Consider the following 15,562-nt stretch of genomic DNA (forward strand, 5'->3'; position numbering starts at 1 on the left):
CAGTCAAACCAACATTTATTGAGACACCTTGATATCCTCACTTACATAAATGAACTATATTGTCCTGCACCCACTAGTAAAACAAACATTAAAAATGAAATCTGGTGTCTGAATATTTTTTTGGTTGAACTGTATACCTTTTTTATAGCTCAAGGAGACTTAACCTAAAAAAATACTTAAAAAAAGTTACTCTGAGGTCCATAGAGGACAAAAAAGTCTGTCATAAATAATTTAATCATGAATGGCGAAATCCTGTCAAATTTTTTTTTTTTTTTTTTTATTAAATTTTCATTTTTTGACAATAAACATGCCAGAATGAGAACATGAAAACACGGATGAAATCAACTACCCACCAACCAATCCTTCCCTCCCCACCCACCCCGAGGTCTCTTTACAAAGGGGTACATAATGGATAGATAAGTCAACAGAAAAACAGCCACAGGAATGATAAAACATAAAAAAAAAAAAAAAAAAGTGGGATAAAGTGTTAAGATATTCACTCTCAGTCCTGATCATTGCTTTGCACAATATACTTGGAGACCTTCTCAGCAGCTATAGTCCAGATTTTTAATGTTGAGATTTGTGCTGAGTTCACCCGAGCTGTGGATATTTCTAACATTATAATGTCCCGAAGTTGAAACAACCACTTGAATATATCCAGGGTATGTGGTGGGAGCCGAAATCCTGTCATTTTAGAAGAAATATACGCGACAAGGAATTTCATGAAATATTTGCATTGAGAGCAATGCAAATCAAACTAGCTTTTAGGCTAACTGAAATAAAACCATGCCAATCTCTAGGTATGGTGAAGGCTATGTGATGATGTGGGGCTATTTTAATTCCAAAGGCCAAGGGAACTTTATCAGGATGCATAGTATCCTGGATCCATGAAGTAACTGGCCTTTAAAAATAAAAATCTGCCTGCCTCTATGGGAATTTAACATAGGGGTGTACTAACTTATGCACCATGTATTTTAAGGAAGAACATTTATTTATTTACGATACATTATTCATTCCCAAAGAAAATTGGTGTCCTTAAAGGTTGGATTTTTCCTAATTTTTTAAATTAAGGCATTAAGTTCAATTTCCAAAATATGATTTTTTATTCCTCTTTTTAGTCAACTTTAGCATGGGTGTATTAACTTATGCATAGCACTGTATATATAATTAGACTTTTTGTGACTTTTTTTCCTGCCGGTGTGATTATATTATGTTAGAGGTCGCACTGTTGCCACCACCACATTGCCCAACTGAGAAGAGCTGCCATTTCTGTTGCATACGAGTTATATTAAATGGCAAACAAAACCGTAACGAAACCGTGCTCGGACTCGACTCGAACGAATATTAGACAGCGCGAGCTCAGAAGAGGTTTACTCAATGTGACAGCGTTACTACACAACGCTGGGAGATCCAGTGAGAAAACGTTTACATTCGCCGCAGTATTAATAACATCGCTGCAATATCTAGTGAGAAGCATTCAAATTCAGCGCAGAGTTCCCTGTTATAAACCACAGACATCAGATCAAACAGCTGAAGTGGAAACCAGGAGAAACATTGTGCCATGAATGAACAAGGCTTTTCAATCCACAAATCACCAACATTCACCATGGATTTACTGTAGTAACGCTCACTGTAACCATGGCATTGTAGCAGAAGTAGTTGAATGTTTGTACACTATTCAGTGTTCAGGGTTCGTACAACCTTTTGAGAGTGAAATTCAAGCACTTTTCCAGCACTTCAAAGCTCTAAATATTATACGGTTTTAATGTTATTTTTAATGTGATGATCAAAAACATTATTTGTTCTTCTATCAAAGATTGTCACAATGTAGGAAAACGTACATAAAACGCTTTATTTTAAAATAAAAAAGAAATGAAATGATCACTATAACCAGTAGATGGCGGCAGAGGCGCACTTAATGGCTTATTAGCTATTTCATCTCCCTAATATAGTTGTTTTTTAACATGTTTTGCTTTTATATTTAGATATGGTAAAATCCCGATTATAAAATATGATCACAAATTCTCATGAAAAACAAAAACTTTACATCGCAAAGAATTTTGAACACAGAAAGTAAGTAAAGAGCGCTTCTTTTATCATCACTGAAGCTATAGCTATCTTTTGCTGACTTACAAGCTCCGGTATTTCTTGCAGGACGTGCAGATCTAGTTATTATTCATTTCTCTGGATTAATTAATGCTAATTCCTGTGCTTCGTTAATAAACTTGAGTGAGTGATTGTGTTTCCCACATCTTGTGTTCAGGTGAGCCACCATCCGCCCATCTCCGCCTGTCACTGCGAGTCGCAGAACTTCACCTTCTGGCAGGGTAAGACTGATGACACTCCTGTGCTTTTGCTCTCAAAGCCTTTTATCATCACACTCAAGTGTGTGTGTGTGTGTGTGTGTGTGCTTCAGATGTCAGATGGAAGAATAAGTTTTGGGGGAAGTCTATGGAGATTCTTCCCATCGGAACAGTGCATGTCATGCTGCCCAGGTACAGTCTCTGTCTGTTTCTCTCCATCGTGTATCCATCTTGCATCTGTCCAACACCATCTATCAGTCGTTCTGCCTCCTCCTCGTATTTCATCACTGATTGGCTCCTGTAACTGACAGTGTGTTTTATCGTGTGTTAGTTATGGTGATCACTATGAGTGGAACAAGGTGACGACGTGCGTCCATAACATCCTGAGCGGGAGACGGTGGATCGAGCATTACGGAGAGGTCACGATCAAAAGCACTCGCAACACCACCTGCATCTGCAAGCTCACCTTTATTAAGGTACATCACTTCTGCAGCGTCATCCATCACAGATATATGCTCTATATCTCAGCTAGCGAACTTTCAGGAGGCCCCAATAAGTCTTAAAATTATTTAAAGGCTATTTTAAAGGCTCATAATTTTGTTTTGGAGACTCCTACATGCATCTCAGGTCAAAAAAACACTTTAATTTTCTAATATTATCCATTGCATCATAAGCTCTTTTCTTACAGTGTCTGAAACGGTTGGATAAAGGATTCAGTCTCTCTAAACCCCTCCTTTCTGAGAGTCTACTCTGCTCTGATTGGTCAGATGACCCAGTCTGTTGTGATTGGTCTACTCTGCTCTGATTGGTCAGATGACCCAGTCTGTTGTGATTGGTCTACTCTGCTGTGATTGGTCAGATGGCTCAGTCTGTTGTGATTGGTCTACTCTGCTCTGATTGGTCAGATGGCCCAGTCTGTTGTGATTGGTCAATGAAACCAAAAGGCCATTATCATATCTGAATTTCAGCTCTTGATACTCAGTGATACGAACAGTAACGATGGCGTCGGTTTTACCGTATCAATCTCATCACAGTGGATTTGCTTTGGCAGCAGAAAACAGCGTCTTCTTGACATGAACAACACAAATCAATTCTTCCAGTCTCAGATAAACTAGTGTTTGAGGGTCAAAGTAGACGCTGTTCACCAGCAGCCAATTAAGATCATAGACTGGCATTATGCAAATGTATTACAAACACATGTAGATTCAGCTGGAAGTGAGACTGGAATTACTGACGACTCGTTTCAGGCGGTTCAGAATCACTTCTTTCTTTTATGAGACAACAACTTTATTATCTTTATTATCTTTGAAACTTTGCCGACCTTTTACATTCAATATTAGTATTGCACACTTCATGAAAGGTAATATCACAATATTAATATCACATAATAGGAGCATTTTAAGTTTAGTTATATTAACAATCTTAATCAAAATGCTATAAAAAATAAATAAAAAAAACCTCTAGAACTAAAGATGCAGAACATTAAACTGACATCATCTTTTGGGGATTTTTATTACAACAGAAATACAAAAGGAACATAACAGCTTAGAAAGCAGGGCCTTCAAATACTGTCTCAGACAAAGGGAGTCAGAACGGGTGAAAATGCTGAAATGAACAGAGCAATGTGTCGAAAGCTCAACAGACTGACAGTGTTGTACATCACCAGGGGAATACACCTACGAACGACTCACTTCTAGTTGTCCCTGCATTTTCAATTGGTTTAAGAAAAATGATACATATTTTAAAATGTAATTTAGTCCTGTGTTGAAATTAGAAATCATTTAAAATGATTTAGACAAATTGAACAGCAGTTTCATTAACAGCTGTAAATAAAAGATCCCTGCAGTAAGATCAGCCAGTAGGGGGATGGACACTGCGTTGTCATAGTAACAGTACGGGACACGGCTCCCTCCAGAATCCCCACTTCACGCCCCAGGAGTCTTTCCCTTTGGATCTAGTGTAAGGCATTGGGATAATCACTTCCAGTCAGTATTCACTCTATATTTGCAACAGAAAACCATACGCGGATTGTTTCATAATCATATCATGACTCAGAATGTAAACGTCTACATATTCCCAACCTTAATCAGTGTGTGTGTGTGTGTGTGTGTGTGTGTCCAGGGAAACTACTGGAGCTCGAATGTGAATGAGGTGCAAGGATGTGTGATGGACCAGGAGGGGAAAGTCGTTCACAGACTGTTTGGGAAATGGCATGAGGGTCTGTACTGTGGAGTCCCACCTTCAGCTAAATGCATCTGGAGACCAGGTACACACACACACACACACACACACACAGGCAATGTTCCCTCAGATTGATTTTCTTGCTGAACAAATCTTTTCTCTATTTGTTGGACATTTTGGCCACCTGAGCAAAAACATTCTTTATCCCAGACCTGTACCGGTACTAACAGTGGTCACGTCAAGCAGTTGTAATTTTTAACTTTAATGTGCTGTTTCTATTTTATTTGACCCTTGATGTAACATAGCTAATATTAAATCATACCGTTGTGGAACAGTAACCCCTGTCACGGCTTTCACAGAAATATAAATCAGCACAATTGTTTTCAACACTGATAATAATCATAAATGTTTCTTGAGCATCAAATCATCATATTAGAGTGATCTCTGAAGGATCATGTGACACTGAAGACTGGAGTAATGATGCTGACAATTCAGCTTTGATCACAGGAATAAATTACACTTTACCATATATTCACTTATTCAGTTATGTAACATTTTTAATTATATTTTTCATTATATATCACAATATTACTGTTTTATTGTATTTTTGATCAAATAAATGCAGCCTTGGTGAGCAGAAATCATACCGACCCCTAACTTTTGAACAATAGTGTATGTTTTTTGAGTTTTGAAAGAAAAAATGTGGGCGTTTTGCCTAGGGTCAATTAATAACTACCCAGACACTGTGGCAAAAAGTCCATGGGTAAACACCACTCACCTCTCAAATCTGCTGTAATTTAATAAAGTACAGTGTAATGGCCAGAAGGAAATATTCACGAAGATTAAATGGTCTCGTTTCAGCAGCTATTTGCAGTTATGGCCCTTCACAACCTAACAGAGGACAGTTGTTATGATGTCTGAGAGTGAGATGTGTCTCGGCTAATGCTCCTCTTACAGTGCTGATTCTGCTGGGTGTAAATGAGTGTTGTGTGTGTGTGTGTGTGTGTGTGTGTGTGTGTTCAGGGTCCATGCCCACAGATTACGAGCTGTACTACGGCTTCAGCAGGTTTGCTGTCGAGCTCAATGAGCTCTTCCCTGAGCTGAAGGAACTGCTGCCACCAACAGATGCTCGATTCAGACCCGACCAGAGGTACACACACACACACACACACACACACACACACACACGCACACAGTGTCTCATCTGATGTTGCACACAGCCTCACAAGAAAAACTCACTCTAGAAATGAATTCAACCTTGTTTTGAAGGATTCCAGAAAGCTTTTCTTTGTGATTGTGTTGTAGGAAAAGACTTTGAAAGGTTTGACGTTGTTGACGTATTTACTATTGAAACGCACATCTAAAAGAATGCATGTTTGAGCTGTTTTACCTTAAAGCAATATATCCTAAAATATGTCAGTGTCATGTTTTTGTCTCAAAATGCTCACCAGTAATGTTTTTTTTTCTAAGGCACGTTTATAAATGTTACTTAAATGTCCTAAATGAACTAAGACCTAATCCTGGCTTAATCTAAGCGCTGTCTGTGAAACCAGGCTCTAGTCTTTCATGTCACTTTGTAATTAAACTCTGTTTTTAAGTGTATTTTTCTGCTCCCTAAGAGAGTTTCTTGCTTGATTCAGCTCTTTTTAAACCCTCCTCGTAAACACTGGAACAAAGCTGAGTAATGATCTGTGGTCAAGCTGTGGGTTAATGTGTCTCACAGGTATCTGGAGGAGGGGAATGTGCAGATGGCGGCCGCTGAGAAACAGAGGATCGAAGAGCAGCAGAGAAACAAGAGGAAGTGGCTGGAGGAGAACAACATCAAATACCAGCCGCGCTTCTTCAAGTCAGTGCACTCTTTACACAGACCTTCTGTTCCTGCTCTCAGGTTTAATGAGGAGGCAAAACTCATCAGTTCAAATTTATGAAAAATTCCCTTTCAATAAGTGGAATTAGCATGTGATTATTAGGTTAGATAGAATACAATTAGACCTACATCTCAGTTTAAATTTTAAATTAAACGATCATGCCTTCATGCTGATTTTTAATATATATATTTTTAATTTATTAGCCATAATAAGCTAGTTATTATAGCTAATAAAGTTTTAAATATTGATATTTTTCTTGCACAAACGCATGACTTCGCTTCAGAAAGCCTTTATTAACCCCCGGAGTCATATTGATTACTTTTATGATGATAGATGCACTTTTTTTGGGCTTCAAAATCTCATCTCCATTCACTGCCATTATAAAGCTTATATTTTTTAATATAACTCTGATTTATATTCGTCTGAAAGAAGAATGTCATATACACCTAGGATGGGTTGAGGGCGAGTAAATCATGGGGTTATTTTCATTTTTAGGGGAACTGTCCCTTTAAATCGGATCACCCAAGATGGATAACACCAGGGGCCAACTGCATAAACATAAACATTATGTTAAGAATATGTCTTAAGAACTAGTACGAACAACTAGCAGTTAGTTAGGGGTGATCAGTGTTACTTTTCGTTATCAAATTAGACCAATCAAAACGCACCATTTTTGTGTCTATCCCTTTAAATGCAAATGAGCTGCTTCTCCCGGCACAGTGGGCGGAGCTTCAACAGCTTGTGTCCTTTTACCCCACACAGACATGCACTCAAACACTTTTCGCCTTTTATGTTCAAACCGAAGTCAGAAAAATGGAGAGACTCGAGAATTGACAACATGTAGAAGCAACAGGACATTTCTGAATGTTTAGTTGAATTTATGTGTAGTTATCTTCTAGTCGTTGATTAGCATATTCTGTCTTGATAATCTATAAATCGTGTTCAGGGGGCGGGGTTTATGTAAATTTTAGGGTTGGTGATGTCACTTAACCAGGAGGAATGTTGTGTAGTCCTTATCAATCGTTTGTTGTAGTCCTTAAAAAGCTATTTCTCTAAAAGCAAATGTCTCCCTTTGCTTTGAACTTCGAGCGTTGCAACTTTACAGATGTTGTTTATGCTCAAACAGCAACATTACACACTAACTAAAGTTAGAAAAGTGAAATCATATTCAACCACCCCTTTAAAAAAGTGATGTACAGTCTTAAAGAAAAAAAATGTATGACTTACTTCTACTGTAAGACTAGTCTTAGCAATTTATGCAACCGGCGTCAGGTGTAAGTGCTCTCAGTCTGGTCTTTCTAACCTGTGCTTCCTCTGTGTAACAGGAAGGTAATGGACAGCAACCAGAGGGAGAGATGGGTGTCCAACAACACATACTGGGAGCTGCGCAAGGACCCTGGCTTCCTCAAACTGGAAAACCCTCAGCTGTGGTAGATCCCGATGCCTTCACTGCACATGCTCACTATGCAGGACAGGACTTCCCTCAAAGATTTGGGATTTTATCTCCAGAAATGGACTGAAGGTCTGAGAAACAAAAGACTCTCCGCATCACTTCGCCAGGCTCCGCCTCCATGGCAACAGAGAGAGAGCTGTTGTCACGGCAACAGTGGGAGTCGGAGAGCTGTCCACACGAAGCCAGTTGTGCTTATGTTCTTGCCTTAAGAAGTCGCTTCTCAACAACAAAGTTTTACGCTTTTAGTGAAATTCCCTCAACTTCTCGGTTTAGATGGATTGAATTTGCTCTTGGTTACATTCTGCATGTGTAGACGCCGGCAGCTTTCTCCTGCAATATGTTACACAAACTCATCAGAGCTACATTTAGACCGTTTTAGTGGTATTTTTGTAAACGACCAAAAGAAGGGAATTGCTTTGGCAGTGAAAGCTGTGCCGTGATCAATGCGTTTCGTTGATGAAGTCAACCTGTCCCTCCTGATGTTCAAAGGCAGCCGTCAGAGAGGCGTTTCAGTGTTCGTTTTATAACCCACCTCTCAAATCCATCCAAAGAATCAAGGCTGAAAGAGTTTCTGTACGCAAAACCACAAGAGGAACCGGCCCTCGCGCTCTCCTGTATCTCTGTAGCTGTAGTTGTACATTAGCACTTAAAGACGAAGCGTGACATCTAGCCGAACTCAAGAAGTGAGTTCTTTCCAGACAGGTTATCCACAGGTCAGAGCCCTGCTAAACAGATTAGTACAGGTTGTTTCGCCCCAAACTTGCGCCGTGGGTTGAGCCAGAAGTCAGGCGAACGAAAATGAAATTTCTGTCATCACGTTGAACCTGTACGACTGTCATTCATGAAAACTGAGAGGTTTCGTCCCTCCATTGAAAGCTTTCTAAACTTAAAGGCACAATATGTACGATTTTTGGATAAAAAAATATCCAAAAACCACTTGAACAATGTTGTATATTTTGTTGATTTGTTTCTTGCATTATCCCAAATGTTTCTTAGAATGTTTAAATCCAGAGAATTAAGCAGTTTCAACCAGGACACTATCAGTGTCACCAAAGACGCTTTAAAGGTGCAGTGTGTAGATTTTAGCGGCATCTAGTGGTTCGGTTGCGAATTGCAACCAAAGACTCAGCCCTTCCTTTCGAAGAAGCTACGGTGACCAAAACAGGACAAACATGTCGTCGTCTGAGATAAAATAAGAAATTATATTTACTTAATTATTCAGTAAAACGATAGATTATCACAAATATTATTGTTACTTGTTCATCATTGTGTCTGTGTTTTATTCGCTGACTTTAGGGAGTTTTTTTGCATGCTAGTTAGCTAATAGTAAATAACTACGCTGTTCAAACACCAATGAAGAAGACGAAAAACAACAGAGTGACGAAACGCGCTCTGTAGAGAAGTTTGTCCGTTTAGGGCCACTGTAGAAACATGGCGGCGCAAAATGCCGACTTAACGTGTAAGGGGACCCGCGGTGTGTGTAGAAATGGCTCGTTCTAAGGTAATAAAAACATAACGGTTCATTAAGTAAGGTCTTTATACACCACTCAAAACATAGTTATGTATATGAACATGCATTTCTGACAATAGATCCTCATAAATTATACACTGCACCTTTAATATATTATGTGTTTTATTAGACAGGTGAGAAACTGTATACATTCATTGACAAAAAACTAATAATTGTTATATAGAAGCTCAACGCAGTTAGTCTTTTTGTTTAAATCTTGTTTTCTTGATTTACCATGTCTAATATCGATCTAGCTCACTGCAGTGTGCAACAAGTGTCTCATATAGTAGCATTATAACAGCTTTCATCACACTCAAATGTGTCTAATAGGATAAAACAGCGGCTTTCGTACCATTAATAAATATTTAATACATTACCGCTCATCCATGAATATGATTTCTGCCGTATTCTCCACCAGCTGTAGAGGTGAAGACAACAACTCCCATGATCCCGCCAAATCAAGGTGTCATCAAGCTACGCCTTTGTTTTGAATAAGCGACCTCTAGTGGCGAGAATTACATATTGTGCCTTTAAAAGATCCAAAAAGGCGTTATAAAATGAATCTATATGAATCGATCGCTTTATATGATGAACAGACTTGAGTCTTTTATTCCGAAGCTGATGCACGGGGACCAATGAGGTTTGTTCTAGCGGTAATTGAACATTAGGAAATCCAAAAAGGCTTTGATTGGTTAATCCAAGTCTTCTGACAGGATATGATCACTTTTTATGATGAACAGATTTAATTTAGGCATATGGATTATTTTGATGACGGCTTTATGACCTTTTTGGATCCCCGATTTTTGGTTACCTGAACCTAAACCTGAACTTTCAATGGACGGACAGAAATCTCTCAGGTTTCATTAAAAATATCTGAATTTGTGTTTCGAACTCGAAGGTGAACCTAAGCCTTGGGTTTGGAACAACATGAGGGTGAGTAAATGATGGCAGAATTTACATTATACCGCTATAGAGCGGTGCAGGTGTGACGTCACTTTGTAGGACAACCGGCAGTTCATCACACTGGTTCCCTCTAGGAAAACCCAAGAGGATTTTCCCATAGGCTTTTGGATTATTGCTGAAAACAAGCTCTGTGATCAACAAAACTTTATATTTACACGTTTTGTCCATCAAGATAATTATCACAGATGAACACAACTTTTATGAATTCTGAAGTCTAAATGCAGTCGCTAGAAGTAAAAGCTAAAGGTAGGATATAACGGACTACACCACGGTCCAACAAATGCAACGTCACCATCACTAACTCTTTCAGGTTTTATCTAAAAACGTTTTCCCAGAACGTTTGAGTTAGAATAGTTTATAAGAGCACAATTATGAGTTTATCTGTTCAGTGTGATGAAGTTTAATCTCCTCGACAGCCTCTGTAGTCCCATTAAACCACTTGACACGCAACAGCTTAAAAAAATCATGAGTGGGGTAATACTGATGTCTTTTATGTCGTAGAATAAAACGTGAAAGTGTCTTGAACCTTGTTTCAGCCATTTAACCAAAACCACATTAAAAAAAAAACCATTGACTTCAGGGCGACGTGCTAAAATGCAACTCGCTTACGCGTTTTGGCCTACAAAGTGATGTCATACCTGCACAACTCTATAACACTTGAATGGCCCGCAGACATAAACACTGCATATCTAATCATAAACTGCACAACAGAGGCCTCTGCTGGCCCTCCAGTGCTCCTGCATACTACATACTTCTGCGCTCTTGCATACTACGCTCCTGCATACTACATACTTCAGCGCTCGTTCCTGCATACTACATACTTCAGCGCTCGCTCCTGCATACTGCACACTACATACTTCAGCGCTCGCTCCTGCATACTACATACTTCAGCACTCGCTCCTGCATACTTCAGCGCTCCTGCATACTACATCAGCGCTCCTGCATACTACATACTTCAGTGCTCCTGCATACTACAGTGCTCCTGCATACTACATACTTCAGCGCTCCTGCATACTACATATTTCAGGCTACTACATACTTCAGCGCTCCTGAATCTCAGACCGGAGCAGTGTGTGTCATACATACTGCACACTATTATATATTATTTCATGTAGTGTGCGACATTTGCACATGACCTCACCTCTGGTTCAGTTCAGTTAAGTCCAGTTTTCATCTTGGATATAAATGTTATATTTTGGACAAAAATTTAGACTTTTGTATGTCTGCGTAAATACTACGTCAAGACGGAGGTGTTCAAAATCTGGGCTGACGTTTGCAGTTAATCTGTCCCAGAAATGAAAAGTGAAGTCGGACGCAATGCATTGTGGGATATGTCCCATTCTGTGTGCTTGGGTTGCATACTGCATTGCTGAATTCAGAACCGCATACTACCATACCACTCTTACCATTCCAAGCATATAAAGACATGGTAGACTTGGCAAAAGTAGTACACTAGTATGTAGTTCTGAACTCATACTGAAAACTAACATGCTGTGCTAACTGCAGAAGTGCGCTGCTATAGTGTGCCACTCTGAATAACATACTAACCAAATACTGTTTCTGCTGTATAATGGACTCATTAGTTGAGTAAACTTCTAAAAGTTCAGATAATCCTACACAAACTGCATTAAAAATAGAATTGTTATTGCCAAGATGAAAACTAGATACCACTTCCTGAATTAACCATACTAAGTTAAATCATGTGGGCAGAATATGTGTTTTCCACACTAGTTTTAAAATAGTAAAGTATGCAGTATGTAGTACACTAGTATGAACGGCCATGTTTTTACATCTGATCTGGACTGGACCTCGTTCATCAAACACAAACATTCAAACAAATTCAATATCAGCATTCAATTTGACGGAGCAGATCTGAATGTTTTAATTTCTTAGATAATTGTAAAGAAAGATTGTTATCGAAATGTCAGTAGAATAATTTTTGTTTTGTTTTTTTTAAGTCGAAAAACAGTGTAGTGGCAGTGACCGAGATGGTCTCACTGTTCGAGGTCTTCACTGTGCCTTAACGCATATGAAACCATATCAACACACACACACACACACACACACACACACACACACAGCTCTATTGGATACGAGCGAGCGTCTGAGTTCTACAAGACTGTGTGTTGAGTTCATATATTGCAGATACTTCGTGATCCTTGTGTTTTCTGTTAAGATGCTTCTAGACTGTCGCCGAGAGCTCATCCGACTGAATGTTTCTGACCTGAAGCTCGCAGAGAAGATCATTTTAGACGTATCAAGGGGGAATAACAGCAGGTCCTCTGAGGGAAAGACACTGTAGTTTCCCACCGTTGCATGAAAACATGTCACCGCCTGCCAATGATCTCTGATGCCTTATTAAAATGTGCGTTTCATTTGTATCTCCTCCTCCTCCTCCTCCTCATATCTCCGAGTCGTCCTGCACTGTGTGTGGGAGTCTCACTCGCGAGTCCAGCTTTCATCTGAAGAACAACAGCTCGTGTCATTAGGACACGCTCCAGACCTGCTGTTTCACATTAAATACATGCTAAGAAATACATATTTATGTTCCAAGCCGTGATGTGTGTCCCGTGTCCATTATTTATGATCAATCTCTTTAAAAAGCTCATATTAATGAGGTAATGCGAGGAGGACGGGCCATTCGTCACTCGCTTTAATCAACAGCATTAATGCATTATTGACTGGACAAAGTCATGCACTATTCTGCCTTTTAGACTTTTTTTGTATTATTTTTAGTGCTGGGCATCGATTAATCGCATCCAAAATAAGTGTTTACATGTGTACTGTCATTATTTTGGAAATATAAATACACACATATGCATGTATATATTTAAGAAATAATTGCATGTATATACTTTACATTTATACATGACTTATATTACATAAATGCTAAATATAAACAACACATTTTTCTTATACATGCATGTGTGACAGTACACACTCATATATCGTGTAAACAAAAACTTATTTTGGATGCAATTAATCGTTGCCCAGCACTAATTATTTTATCATAAATTGTGATTATAACTCGTCCAGTCTCGGTCTCTAATGCATATGTTGTCAAATATTTCAACGAAACACTCATGTCCACACTTAAAAAAAAAAAAAAGGTTTTATTACTTACTACATAATTCCATAAAACGATTTGTGAAATATTACAGCCATGTAGACACCCACTAACCACATATTAAATGATAGGCATACTTATATTTAGATCAATATTAGAGTCTGGTTACTTGTTTTTTCTACCATCTAAATCACACACAAATAACACACACACACACACACACCAGCGGTGGGTCTTCCTCAGTTGTCGTCAGTTGGTTTATATTGCGCTGACCAAAGTTACACTTACTCACACTGACACCATGCAGACATAAAGGTTTACAGTAACGGATCTGATGCAGTTTTCGTAGTGACACATGACAGATTTATTCCGTGTGTTTCCTAGAATGGGCAGTTTGTGTGATCATCAACATACAGTGGCACGTGACACTCAAATACAGACGTGCCACAAAATGACTACATGATTGAAAAATGTCACCGATTTTACCGAAGTTTGATTGACATTTAAAAAAAAAAAACTTTAAAAAAACTAACTTAGGCTAGTTATTTAGGATTTTGCGTCACAATTACGTCAGTATACCTGCTGTCAGTCACTGCTGGAGGGGCCACAACATTCAGTTAAAAAAATGCCAATATAAACCCAGATCTACCACTAAACACAGAGCCAATGGCTTCCGTGAGGAAGATGCCACTTAACGCTAAAATCGCGTATATAGCGGCTAATGAATCAGTAACTACTCCTGCTTTACAAAGTAAGGTGGAGACATTATTATGATCACTAGATGGCCACACCATACTGAAGAACTTGTGATTATCAAACCCAACACTGCAAAGCTTCGTTTAGCCGTTATTAGCAGGTCTAAGCGTTCCCCGCAGAAGACGCTGAGACTACTTTAGCAGTGCATTTCTTAAAGGGTTAGTTCACCCAAAAATGAAAATGCTGTCTTCATTTACTCACTTTCATGTCGTTCCAAACCCGTGAGCCTTTCGTTCATCTTCAGAACACTAATGAAGATCTTTTTAATGAAATCTAATCGATTTCTGTTCCTCCATTGACACTTTGATGCTTCAAAAAGTTTATAGAGATCGTAAAACTAATTCCATATGAATTGAGCGGTTTAAGTCCACATTTTCTGAAGAGACTGTCACTTTATATGATGAACAGATTGAATTTAAAGGGATACTCCACTTTTTTCGGAAATAAGCTCATTTTACATCTCCCCCAGAGTTAAACAGTTGAGTTTTACCGTTTTAGAATCCATTCAGCCGAACTCCGGGTCTGACGGTACCACTTTTAGCATAGCTTAGCACAGATCATTGATTCTGATGAGTCCAGTAGCATTTCTTTCAAAATGACCAAAGAGTTTCAATATTTTTCCTATTTAAAACTTGACTCTTCTGTAGTTAAACCGTGTACTAAGATCGACGGAAAATGAAAAGTTGCGATTTTCTAAGCCTATATGACTAGGAACTACTCTCATTCCAGCGTAATAATCAAGGAACTGTGCGGCTGTACCATGAGTGCAGCAGGCGTAATGATATGACGCAGCGCCTGAAAATAGGTCTAATAGGTTAGACAAACTTAGTCCCGGTCACGTTGGAAGAAGTTACCGAGCTGGGGACTATTTTCAGGCGCTGCGTCATATCATTACGCCTGCTGCACCCATGGTACAGCCGCACAGTTCCTTGATTATTACGCTGGAATGAGAGTAGTTCCTAGCCATATAGGCTTAGAAAATCGCAACTTTTCATTTTCCGTCGATCTTAGTACACGGTTTAACTACAGAAGAGTCAAGTTTTAAATAGGAAAAATATTGAAACTCTTTGGTCATTTTGAAAGAAATGCTACTGGACTAATCAGAATCAATGATCTGTGCTAAGCTATGCTAAAAGTGGTACCGTCAGACCCGGAGTTCGGCTGAATGGATTCTAAAACGGTAAAACTCAACTGTTTAACTCTGGGGGAGATGTAAAATGAGCTTATTTCCGAAAAAAGTGGAGTATCCCTTTAAGCTTTTATTCACATATAAACATTCATCAACACATCAGTTGACGTTTGACGTGCAACAACCAATGAGGTTCATTCTCGTTACGCAGCACGTTTGAGCTTCAGCAAAAGAGATCATGACTTCAGAAAGTTTGGACTAAACTGCTTTATTCATATGGATTAGTTTCACAATCTCTTTATGAACTTTTTTGAAGCGTCAGAGTGGTAGTT

At 38.9% G+C, this 15,562-nt stretch overlaps 1 protein-coding gene across 6 annotated transcripts in view; it reads left to right on the forward strand.

The window, feature by feature from the left end:
- Window positions 1-12,836, forward strand: part of osbpl6 (oxysterol binding protein-like 6) — a 75,534-nt gene extending 62,698 nt beyond the window's left edge. For all 6 annotated transcript variants that reach the window (XM_084421803.1, XM_084421805.1, XM_084421807.1 and 3 more), the window contains 7 exons: window positions 2,264-2,327; window positions 2,417-2,495; window positions 2,635-2,779; window positions 4,425-4,569; window positions 5,508-5,634; window positions 6,208-6,330; window positions 7,678-12,836. In XM_084421803.1, coding sequence (XP_084277929.1) covers window positions 2,264-2,327; window positions 2,417-2,495; window positions 2,635-2,779; window positions 4,425-4,569; window positions 5,508-5,634; window positions 6,208-6,330; window positions 7,678-7,786 — 792 coding nt within the window. In that variant the 3' untranslated portion in view covers window positions 7,787-12,836. The remainder of the gene's footprint in view (window positions 1-2,263; window positions 2,328-2,416; window positions 2,496-2,634; window positions 2,780-4,424; window positions 4,570-5,507; window positions 5,635-6,207; window positions 6,331-7,677) is intronic.
- The last annotated feature ends 2,726 nt before the right edge of the window (window positions 12,837-15,562 follow it).

This window comes from Rutilus rutilus, assembly GCF_951802725.1.
Source record: "Rutilus rutilus genome assembly, chromosome: 10".
In the NCBI taxonomy this organism is placed as follows: domain Eukaryota; kingdom Metazoa; phylum Chordata; class Actinopteri; order Cypriniformes; family Leuciscidae; genus Rutilus; species Rutilus rutilus.